Here is a 12,665-nt window from a genome sequence, read left to right as displayed (position 1 = left end):
ATTGGAACACATATAAATTTCCACTTTATATAAATGATCATTAAGATCATCAAAGTGCTACTGTTAATTATTTGTAGAAACCTGTGGAGTGCTGATCATCCAGTCTAAGGGTGCCACAGATATTTTGATTATTAGAATTTAGTAAAAGTGGATCTTGATCTGGATTTTTTACATGAATTATAATTACAGTTATCCAACTTTCTGGTAAGGAGCTGCTAATGAGATGATCTTGGTATATAATGCCCAATTCAGGAACAGTTGAAGGGCTAGGGCCAGGGGTTCTAAGGGTAGGGAAGAGTGTGAAAGAGAATAATATAGTCTAAACTTGCCCAACTTTGGTGAAGAGCCAGTCTCTCAATATAATTTGTCTTGTTAAGAACCATGTGGCATCAGGATTAGAGTATATGACCCAGAACAGAACAGAACAGCTTCTACTACCAAAATCTCACCATGGCAAATAACCTCTCCCCTTAAGTCACTAAGCTGGCTCCATTAAACTATGAAATTTAAAAATCAGACACTAGTTTTAAAAATATCTACACAGCATTGATCCATGCGTAATCAGAAATTACAGTTTAGTGCTTTGATTTTAGCTGTGAAAGATATATCAATAGTCACTATATAAATAATCAATTACTCCATTATTTGTTAAAATTTGTCTAGTCCCTCAGCTTCAAAATTAATATAAGTTTTTTGTCTTTGATGATGAAAATGAGCTCTTGACATTGATGGGAATTTTGAAATGTAAAGGATTTTTGGCATCAATCAGGAGAAATGTTCATATATTATGTCAATCTTTACTGAGTATCTGTTGGAAGAAAGCATTTAGATATCAGGGTCATGGAGTAAAGCTGTCAAGTCAAAGTCTTTGAAGTCATTCTAAGAAGGGCTGAGTCTAATAGGAATCCATCTTTAACCATAGTTAAAGCACATTTGAAGATATATTTTAGAATGGGACACGACTTCTATTAGGCTCCTCATCTAAGTCAAAGGTGATAAATATTAAAATTAGATAACAGTATTAAATTTTCAGTTATACAAGATGACTAAGTCCTAGAGATATATACTGTACAACATAGTACCTATAGTTAACAGTACTATACTGAATGTTTAAAAATTTGCTAAGAGACTAGATAAAGAGAGCAGGGATATATTTTTGGACGTGATGGGTATATTTATGGCATAGATTAGGGATAATTTCATGAGTGTATACTTAACTCCAAACTCATCAATTTGTCTACATTAAATATTTACAGCTTCTTGTATGTCAATCATACCTCAATGAAGTAGTTTTAAAAAATTCCAATAATCTATTATACAAAATATTTATAAAATCTGGTCACATAATTGGAAACATAAAGTTAAGATTTACATGATTGATTATTCAGATAACCAAATGGTACCCTTTGTAAAATTAAAACATACCTCACATTGTCACTATTTTAAGTCTAAAATTAATTATTCATAGCCATATTTCCTCATATAGCATATCCCAACATTCCTAATCTATATCTTATAACACAGGTGGTTTATGCTATTTATCCATTTATTAATGCCCTGTACCTGTCCAGGTCAAGTCAGGATACAGAATTTGCACCCATCATTTTAACAATAAGGATTTAATACATGGGATTGTTAACTATATAAAGTTGTTAACTAGGTAACTAAAAAGAGAAAAAGAAAACATTAAGGTATCCTGGAAAAAGCAACTGCAGAAAGGAGCTGCTATCTGTAGGACTGAGTGAACCAAGGGGATAGGGTAGAATTACTGTAACTTAGAACCTTGGGAAGGGGTGCCTGCAGAGCTAAAACTCAGCCCTCTGCGTGGGGCCCCTACTTTTCTGCTGATATCGGTGTTCTACAACTCAGAGGAGGAGCCATGCAGAGCAGGAAACACAGACCTCTGGAAAGAGGGCACCTAGTTGCTGAGACTAATGTCTTTGATGATGGCATGATGCACCCGCTGGTGCAGGCGTTGGGAAAACTTCCAATTGGATTCAGCTGATGTGATGAGAAGGCCCTGCTGTTGCTGAGGTGAAGTGCTGCTCGACTGATGCTTCCGGGGAGCCCACAGAAAGGAGACGGGAAGAAGCAAGTCCCCTCTTCTTCCTCCGGCCTTGCTATCTTCTTCTACAAGTATTGCTAAAGCCTCACAGAAAATCAGTTGGGCAAAGCAAAAATGTGGTTTGCAAATTTCCACTACTCAGCATCACTAAAACCAATACAGAAGGGTGATATTGGTGCTGATAAAGAATAGCATAAAACCTGGCACATGGCATCAGGAGATAATCAATTTACCCACAGGAAAGAGCCCACACTTTCAATGAATCCTCCCAGAAAATCTGCTGACCTTTTGGAAGTACCTTACCTGACCTTCCTCTAAATATGTTACCCATGACTCAAGGAAGAATGGAGAAAGTGTGTTCAAGGTTTTACAAATGACCTCAAAGCAACAGTGTCCAGCTTTAAATTAGTCAATTTTTCTCTTCAAAATAAACCACAATGGCTCAGTGACAACTGTTCACCAAAATTTTTAGGAGTCCTTATGACATATTTAGAATCTGGACATTGTTCAATAATTAAAGTGATCAGGAACTTGACTAATCTATATATATAAAGGGCCAGGGTCTGTAACATCAAAAACAACTGAATGGATGACCAGAAGTCAGTCCTGTAGTCAGTTCTGGGTCACCCTGGTGACCCAGCACTGACTGCCCTGCTGTGGGCGTGGCGACCCAGCACTGACTGCTGGGGGGGCTGTGAATCAGGCCCAGAGAGAAGCCTGGAGACAAAAGCAGCCTCCGTGGATTCACCATCAGCCACACCTCTCTTTCTCTCCAGGCCTCACCAGTGGCTGCGGGGGCTGCTGATCAGCCCTGCCTCTCTGATTAGGTCCAGAGATAGGCCCAGAGACACTGACTGGCATAGAAACTGAACAATCAGAACCAAATCTGGGTGAAGTGCGAGGAGCCAATGGCTGCCAAGGAGGCGGAGCTTTTGAGGCTGACAGGCATAGAAACCGACCAATCAGAACCGAATCTGGGTGAACTGCAAGGCAGAACCTAAGGTGGGGGCTGAGGAGGGGTTTTAAGGGCAGCAGCTGTTTGGTGTAAGGTGTAAGAAAGTGGTTCAATTTTTTAATGAATGGTTGGGCAGTATAGTGCATATGGCTGGCTATCAGTCCAGATATAGGGATTATGTGTTTTTGTCTGCCAACAGCATTTCCTCCTGCTGAAAAAGGCTTTCCCCCACCCCATTTAAGCAATCTTATCCTATATAATCTATCTATACTAATAAAAGGGTAATATGCTAATTAGACTGGTTCAACCAGCCATCTTCCAGACATCCGACTTCCTTCTGGACAAAGCCATGGTGGTGGGGGCCGAGGCAGAGGCAGTTAGGGGTGATCAGGCCAACAGAGGAAGGCAGTTGGGGGTGAGATCAGGCTGGAAGGGGAGGGAAGTTGAGGGGAAACCAGGCTGGCAGGGGAGAGCATTTAGGGACGAGATCAGGCCAGCAGGAGAGGTCAGTTTGGGGTAACATCAGGCTGGCAGGCAGAGGGCTTAGGGGCCCTGTGGTATCTGGCCTAAACCAACACTTGGACATCCTCCAAGGGGTCCCCGATTGGAGAGGGTGCAGGCTGGGTGAGGGAACCCCACCCCGCCGTGCACAAATTTTGTGCACCAGGCCACTAGTGATTTATAATTCTTTAGTTAACTGAGGCCATTATGATATTTGAGAGTTGTTCTTTATATTCAATTTGTATACCTAACAGAAAGTAATACTCATACAAATATACACGAAGCACATCTATTTTGACACTGTAAACATAATAGATATGTCTGTATTGAATTAAAAGCAAAATGAAAAGCTTCTATATTCATATGATATTATATAGGACTTTGCATACAATTAATTGTGTTAGTTCTTATAATTTGTAAATAGCCAGAAGCATTTAATTTGGGAAAATAGTATATTAAAATTAAGCTAAAACATGTAATTATTTCTGTCATATTTATGTCTATTAAATTGTTAGTTTGATAATACAGAGATAACAATCCTGTGAAAAGGGAGAATTAACAACCTGTTTGAAATGAATATTTGTTTCTATCTTGCTTAAAACAAACAGCTTTCCAATGAAGCAATTCTAATGTAATATATAGGCTTGATCTTGATACCTATATTTGGAAAGGACTCCTTATATCCACAAAGACTAATGGAGTTAGAAATGGATTTCACACAACTTTTAAGTAGCTCTCTACAAATTTATGAACTAACAGTTATAAAAAAAAAATGCTTCACAGTGGTAGTACTGAGGGAAAACACTCACACACACACACACACACACACACACACACACACACAACATTACCGATGCATATTTATCAACGTAGAGGATGAGTGATGTGTTAAGTACTCCTTACCTATTAACATCCCAGATTTTGCTGGTAGTATCCAATGAAGACGAAGCCACATTACCGATGCATATTTATCAACGTAGAGGATGAGTGATGTGTTAAGTACTCCTTACCTATTAACATCCCAGATTTTGCTGGTAGTATCCAATGAAGAAGAAGCCACAAAGTCACCACAGGAATGCCATGTGCAGGACCATACTGCGTGTTTGTGGCCTTCAAAGGTCAAAGTGCAATTGCCGCTAGTCATGTTCCATAATTTAACTGTAGTGTCACCACTTGATGTAGCCAACATGTTGCCACTATTTACAAAATGGAAAAAAAGGTAATTTGTTAAAAAAAAATCTAATTTATTTTTATGAATGTTTGTATTCTGTGAGTAACTTGTGTGCGTATATATTTTAATTTTACTTATAACGGCATGTCTAAATGCCTAATTCTTAGTAAGTTTACACAATTAGATGCTTACTTATATTATTTAGTAATTCAAGTAGATAAAACTGGTGTCACACACTTTCTAGATTAATTCTTCTATATGCTTCTAAATTAATTCAGTAGATCAGTATTTTTTTTTTAGTATGCATTAGGTTCAGGGCTATGTGTTAGGCTCTGTGGATGAGGTAGCCTCAGAATGATGAAAGTGTAGACACAGGCTAAGGATAATTTCAAAAACAATATACAAACCAGTAGGTCAGCATTGCTTATGCTTGAATTAATTAAATACTCCAGGAGTAGAGTTTGGATAATGAAATAACAAGTGAATCAGGAATGAGGGACATTTGAGCTAGGTCTGGAGAGATGCAAGATTTGAAGTGCTGGGTAGTTAAGAATGAGTCATTGAATTTCCCATTTAGATTATTAGTAAATGCGAAAATAAAAAAAAAAACAAAAAGCTGTGACTTTCTCTTTTTTTAAAATATTCTTTTTATTATTATTATTATTATTTTTAAATATATTTTATTGATTTTTTACAGAGAGGAAGGGAGAGGGTTAGAGAGTTAGAAACATCGATGAGAGAGAAACATCGATCAGCTGCCTCCTGAACACTCCCCAATGGGGATGTGTTCGCAACAAAGGTACATGCCCTTGACCAGAATCGAACCTGGGACCCTTGAGTCCGCAGGCTGACGCTCTATCCACTGAGCCAAACCGGTTAGGGCAATTCTTTTTATTATTGACAGTATTACAGATGTCTCCCATTTCCCCATACTTTACCTCCCCTCCATCCAACCCCTACCTCACCAAATCTTTACTGCCCCAAAACTGTGAACACAATCTAACTTAAAAAATAAGTGGTTGTCAGTAGTTTTGTTTTTGTTTTTTGGTAAAATATCGACTGCAAGAAGATTTCTATTCCATCATCATCTCCACATTGCCCTGCATTGCATTATATTTCTATATGTTCTCTCTTTTTTTTTTCATTGTTGTTACTATTATCACTACTCTACTTGCTTTATAAATATACCAGCTTGACCCAGCATTACCTTTTCTACATGTATAAGTTTTCTACATGTATAAGGTTACTTTTACAGTTTATATTTAAAACCAGAATAATTTTGACAGTTAAAGTGTTTACATGAAAACAACAGGAGTAAACTAACACAGTCTTGGTCAAACTAGGACAGATGGTTGTCATACATAAAATGTTGTGCATTTGCCATCAGTGACCTGAGGTCAACTTTTAGTGGATATCGTAGAAATACTACTGCTTAATGAACTTCTTAAGCTGAAAGGAAATTCAAAGGCCATTAATTTCAATTTATTGTTTTATAAGTAATTTATTTTTAAGACTCAGAGACATGAAGTTACTTGCTCAAGAAAATAACTGGTTAGTATCTGAGCTAGAATAGACACTCTGATTTTTTTTCTTTCTTTTTTTTTATATTTAAGTTCTTTATTGTTTAATGTATTACGTAAGTCCCCTTTTTCCCCCAGTAATTTCTCCCTGGCCACTCCCAACCCCCAGCATATGCCCTCACACTCCCTCCCCCCGCTGCCCCCGTCTGTGGTCTGTGTCCATTGGTTATGCTAATATTCATGCATACAAGTCTTTTGGTTGATCACTTACTCCCTCACCTTTATGTTCTCTTAATAATATCTCTGTCAATCTATAATAATAAAAGCATAATATGCAAATCGAATGAACAGCCAAAAAATGGAATGACCCACTGGACTACCACGCTATGACACCCACTGTCACCAGGCCAGCCAAGGTGAGTGCAATGTGATTGGTCAGGGGCCGGGCCATCACCCCATGATCACCCTGCAGAGGGAGGCCCAGGACACTGGCTGGTGGGGCGATCAACTGGGCGTCTCCATGATCACCCAAAAGAGGGCGGCACTGTGGCAAGTGGGTGGGGTCTTCCTATTTACTCAATAGGAATATTTGAATTTATAACGAACTATCTATCACAATGTTCTCACTGACTTTCATCAGTAGCTTCCTAACTGCTTCTACCCTGGTCCTTCCACAATCTTTATTTTTCAAATACAGAACCTTAAAAGATCCTGTTCATGCTGCTCCTCTGCTCAAAACCCTCCAGTGGTTTCTCATCTCCCAGAGTAAAAGCTAAAATCCTTATGATGAGAGAAGGCCCTATATGATCTTCCTACCACCTATCTCGTTACCATTCTCTCCACGCCACCCCACCCCCAGCCTCTCCACTCTTGCTTCAGCAGCCTTTGCACTTGCTGTTCTTTCTTCCAGAATGTTCTTTACTAGAAAAGTAATGGTATGTTCTCTTCCTTTTTTTGATACTTTACGGAAAGACACATCAGGTTGGCCTACCTTTTAAAATGCATTTTCTATTATAGGCTTATACTTAATTTTGAACCTGATTATTTTGAGATCTATGCTTTGTATAATCACAGCTATTCTCAGATTTTGGTAAATGATTCTCAAGTCTAAGTCTCAGTGTAACACTTGTCTTTTTCCCTTAGCTAATAAATCTGTCCAAGTCTCAATTGTAAAGTGAAAGGCATGCCATTCTTCCAGCAGAAAGCCCGCCCAAACTGTGCTGCTGCTTCTCTGCCTTCTTCCAACCCCTGCCTGACCTGACTCGAAAAAAATATGGAATTTTAGAATTTTTCAATGTACACTATTCTGCCTTTCAGGTGTGCATGGTAACCAAAATATACAGGTGTGATTCAAAGTTCAAGTCTTATGAGAATTGATTTGACAAAATATTCAAGGTCAATAGAGGCAGGATACATATTTCATGCCTTGTAGCCAATGACTAAATATAGAATGGATTACTTTCTTAGCAGCTTCTTCTTGGAAACTAAGAGTTGTTGTAGAAAGCTTAAATAAGACCAAAAAAGAATAGTGAAGAGAACTACTTTATACAGACTTGTGAAAGTTCTAAGTGAACTTGGAACAAAATTAGTAAAAAAAAAAAGAGTACCATTCTAGTGACGGATATCTGGGAAAGGGTATGTATGTGTGGGGGGCCCAGGGTATATTAAAAATCTCTGTACACCTACCTCAATATTGTAAACTTAAATCTCCATACACCTATCTCAATATTGAAAACTTAAATCTCTGTACACCTATCTCAATATTATAAACTTAAAACTGCTGTAAAAGCATAAGCACTGGGGGGGGGGAAGAATAAGCACTGGGAAATTAGAAGAAATATAAATATTAACCAACTTATAGGAGAGAAGAATGACTTTCTGAGCTATATGTTCACAGAAAAAAAATCCCCTCAATCCTCCCCCAAAATATTAACACTACAAACACCAAAGTTCAATATGCTAAAAGTTAAACAAAGGAAAAAATAGACAAGTAAAACAAAATATTAAACTTCATAAAAAGAAACATTTGAATTATATATGGTTAATTTAAATTGAAAATAATTCCACATGAAAAATGATTAAACAGGTAATTAACAAAGGAGAAATGTAACTTGTCTACACACAAAATAATGGTCAAGGAAATAATTAAAGAAATATAAATAAAACAATCTTTTCTGTCTGCCAAAATTTTAAATTTTTATTCTTGATTAAACTGTTGCATATTTTGTGAAGATATTGAAAGTTGGAAAGAGAACAATGGAAATGCTTCCAATTTCATAACTATTGAGATTTCTGTTTTATAATAGACTATTTTCTAATAACTAATTGTAGATTCAACATATTTACTCATTTCCTTGTGCAAATAAATAATCGAGGTCATTGAGAAATATAATATGGTTACTGAAAAAAGAAAATCATTTACTAACATGATCTTTTATATTTAATGTGGTAGTTTCTCCTTTAAATTTACATTTCTGGGCCTGGTCAGGTGCTCAGTTGGTTGGAGCATCATCCCATACACTAAAAGTTTAGTGGATTTGATTCCCATTCAGGGCCCATACCTATGTTGTGAGTTTGCTCAATAGTCAGGGTGCCTACAGGAGGCACCCCACGCATGTTCCTCTCTCACATCAATGTTTCTCTCTCTCCCTTTCTCTCTCTTTAAAATAATTTTAAACACACACACACACACACACATATCCTTAGGTGAAGATAAAATAAAAATTCACATTTCTGTATTCAGGGTTTCCCTATGAATATTTAACAATGCCATTGAAGTCATTAGTTTAGAGATTTTCTAAAAAGTGTCCCTCTCACTAAACTTGCCAATATTTATAAGGCTTAAAACTGCTTAAGTGGCTTGAAGCATTTTAAATTATGGCTGATGTTGGTCTGCTGAACTTGAACTCAAATTACACTACTTTCAGGAAGATAATTACAAAGAAAATTACTTAATGAATCACAGCATATTACAATAATTTCATCTGCATATACTACCTATCACACTATAACATGACTCCATGACAAATTCCTTTTTCAAATAATAGTGTAGGGATTTTTAATGTTTTTATATTCAGATGATATGAAATACTTTATAAGCATGAAATTTTATCTTTGGGTACAAAGTCTAGATATTTCACAGATTAGAAGTTTGCCATGAAAGGGTTTCTATATCATTATTTTTCTCAAACTTTCGGGATTGGGGAGTACTTCACCTAAGTAGATGTTAAATGTTCCAAAAAAAAGTTATATTTTATGAGACTACATTTTTTTCACAGCACTACTCTTCCTTACCCTGAAAGATACTTAGTGGGAAAAATATCTATTTCACTGCTCAAGGAAATAGCATAACCATAAATACAAGTTTTCCTTGGTAGTTTAATATAATAACTACACATCTGAATAATTCTTCTGAGGTTTCTTCAGAGTGATAAAATTTGCAGAGTAAATAGTTTACCTGGGAGGTTAGGTATCTTTTATAATGATATGTTCTATGCAGAGGTGTTTTAAGTTGTTGCTGTATACATAAAGTTAAAATGTTTCATTTATTTTTAGAGGTAATTTTAATTTATATTTTGGAAGCAAATGGTTTATCTGCACAGTTCAATGTCTTGACATTGAATTTAAACTGCAAAATTGTTCAAGAATTGGAAATATAGCTTGGAAAAATTATAATGAAAATTACAGTTAAGGTATGGTCTTCTTTAAACACTTTAATAGTTCTTTATAAATATTTTATGGTGCTTTAATTTTAGTAAAGAATTAACGTTAAAGCGGAAATATAGTATATTTAATCATAGGTCATTCATATAAATAGTATTTTAATACAATGAAGTGGTTTCAATTTTGTTCTGTACATTCAAGAATATATTTTCCTTTTGTAAGAGTTAGGGAAGAAAATATTTTCCTCCAAATCTGATTTCATAATCTTAACTAGCTAGCCTCTCACCAGAATCATTAGGAATGAATTGGCTATAGTCTCAGCAATTCTCTCTCTTGCCTGACTCTCAACCATGGCCTTTCTTTAAATATAATTTATTTAATTTTTAGATATTATAGTTTATTTGAATCCATCTTAAAATGTTTGCCTGAAAGGAACTATTTCCCTAATATAGAATTCAGAGCAAAACTTCTTTTTGCATAATTTAGAAAAAAAGCTAATAATAATTTATATATACATAGATGCATTCATATATTCATTATTTAATTTATATTTATTGTGAATATGTTTTAAATAAGAACTATGAGTAAAAAATTATAAAATATATACTATGCATAATATAAAATAGGCTTCAAACATTTATATGTCTAAAAACTATGATTAAGACAATTCTCTTGCACAGTCAGTCATCAAAGAATAGCCTCAGTTGAGTGAAATTTTAGAACTATTTTAAATCTAATTTAATTTTTCTATTGTGCCAATCACTTAACAGCTCTCAAAAGCATACATAAATGGTCAAATTGAGGACAGTCCTAAGTATCTGAAAACTCTATCATGTAACTGAAGACCAAATCAATAGTATGCTAGTAAATATAATTCCTAAGACAACAGAAAATATATTTCCATTAATATCACAGAAATAAATACCTAATTGCAATACTAAAATGTAAATAACTGGCTTGAAGACATCTAAATATATGGAGAAGAGTTTGTTCAAAAACAGCATTCTCAACAGGAGCTTTGACAGAAAATAAAAGTGTTCTTAAACAACTGCCATGAAAAATAAAAGTCATAGGTCATTCTGAGTTTACGTAGTGGAAGATATTGTGGACAGAAACACAAAATGGTAGGACTTGGGAAAGCACAAGACGATCTTCTCAAAGAAGTTTGCATTTCCCACAGCTTAACTGACTAGGGAATCCCCATGTTTTACTCATGTTTCAGAGAAATACACCTCAAGATAAGTTAAAGAACCTTTCTTCCAGCTTGGTATCAATTGATCAGAAAATTTATATAAGACAGAAAAATGGATGCTTAAAAAGTTAAATACTAAAATTTGATAGTTAATTTAAAGGTTTAAAGATTTTAAGTTCAGGCACATGCTAACTCTCACAAGCATGGATTTGTGGTATCTACTGAAAAGGAAAATATGTAAAGTGAGAGAGAGTCTGATAGGCTACTCAACAGCTTCTCAGTGAAGCATCCCTTTGTTAGACATTGTGCGGGGAAGACATTATGGTGGACCAAGGATAGAAAAGGCAGAAAAGGATTATTCATTCTAAACAAATTCACAAGACAATGGCAATTCTTAGTAAGAAACATAGCTGGTAGTTCGCTAGTGGGATACTCAAATCCTTACCTTTGCTTACCGAACCTTAAGAGACTGAAATGGAAACCAATGTATGGTTAAAATATCATTTGGCAATCATGAAATTACACAAAAAGTGTCAGGTTGTTTTATTATCTAACATGTGGAAGCAATATATCCTTATATATACAGCTTCCGGACAATGCTTACATTTGTTCTCACTATTTCCATGAAAAAGACTTTTTTTTCCTGCTCACATACACTTTTTCCAGACAAGTTACAATAAACTTGATATAATTGTTTTATTCATACTGTCTTACATTAATCACTTTATAGAAAAAACCTTTCCCAAGTCTCCGTCAGCACATTCAAACTAATTGACTTATTTAAGTTAAAATCCCTAAGATTTAGTCCAAAAGGATTAGTTTTAGCCCAGTTGGTGGTGTTTGTTCTTTAACAAGATAATTCTGCTTATATATTAAGAGTGGAAATTCTCAAGTATGGGATGCATTGCAGTAAGAGATTTTAAGCCTTACATAATATCTGAATATTAAAAGAAATATTTATATGTGCCTTTAAATAGTCATGCTGGTCCTTCAAAGTACAGAGTTCATCAGAGGGTATCAATTCAATTTACTGTGTTAGCCATCAAAAGTGCAATGTAAATAGGATACCAGCTTTCCTTTCTCTCAAGAATATCACAATATAGAGAGAAAAAAAAAACTAACAATATGCTAAAATACTATAGCCTGTCACTTGAGAATATTGGCTTCCATCTGGGAATTTCAGATTCTTAGTCCATGATGATAGTAATAGATCTGATTGATCCCTGAAAAAAATATACATGTTATGAAGGGCCTTGAATATCATAAATATCATGGTTATAGAATGGTTGCACTGGAACATAATGTGATAAAATGTGTTTTGAGAATGGCAACTCAGTCAGTTCTGAACATGGACTTGAGAGAGGCAGGCAGAAAAGTAAGGCAGTTTGAGCCATAATCCATCAGTGAGGTCACAAAGTCTGAAAATATCAAGTAGAGCCTTAGCATGATACCAAATATTTTTCAGTGCCACAAGCTGTTGGGAATACAGACATAAACACTATTGCTCCCAGAGTTCTCAATCCAGAATTCTCAAGCCAGTCAAGAGAACAGGTATTCTTAAAAAAACCAATCTTTTCTGTGATGAATGCTGATAAGAA

At 35.5% G+C, this 12,665-nt stretch overlaps 1 protein-coding gene across 1 annotated transcript in view; it reads right to left on the bottom strand.

Moving 5' to 3' along the window:
* SPAG16 (sperm associated antigen 16) overlaps window positions 1–12,665 on the bottom strand; it is a 640,972-nt gene that overhangs the window by 318,892 nt on the left and 309,415 nt on the right. Inside the window, exon 12 of the mRNA XM_081095737.1 lies at window positions 4,532–4,717. Within this exon, the coding sequence (XP_080951863.1) occupies window positions 4,532–4,717 (186 nt within the window). The remainder of the gene's footprint in view (window positions 1–4,531; window positions 4,718–12,665) is intronic.

This window comes from Myotis nattereri (assembly GCF_964212035.1).
Source record: "Myotis nattereri genome assembly, chromosome: 7".
Classification (NCBI taxonomy): Eukaryota; Metazoa; Chordata; class Mammalia; order Chiroptera; family Vespertilionidae; genus Myotis; species Myotis nattereri.
The sequence above is the reverse complement of the archived record's forward strand: the minus strand, read 5'-3'. Positions and strand labels throughout refer to the sequence as shown.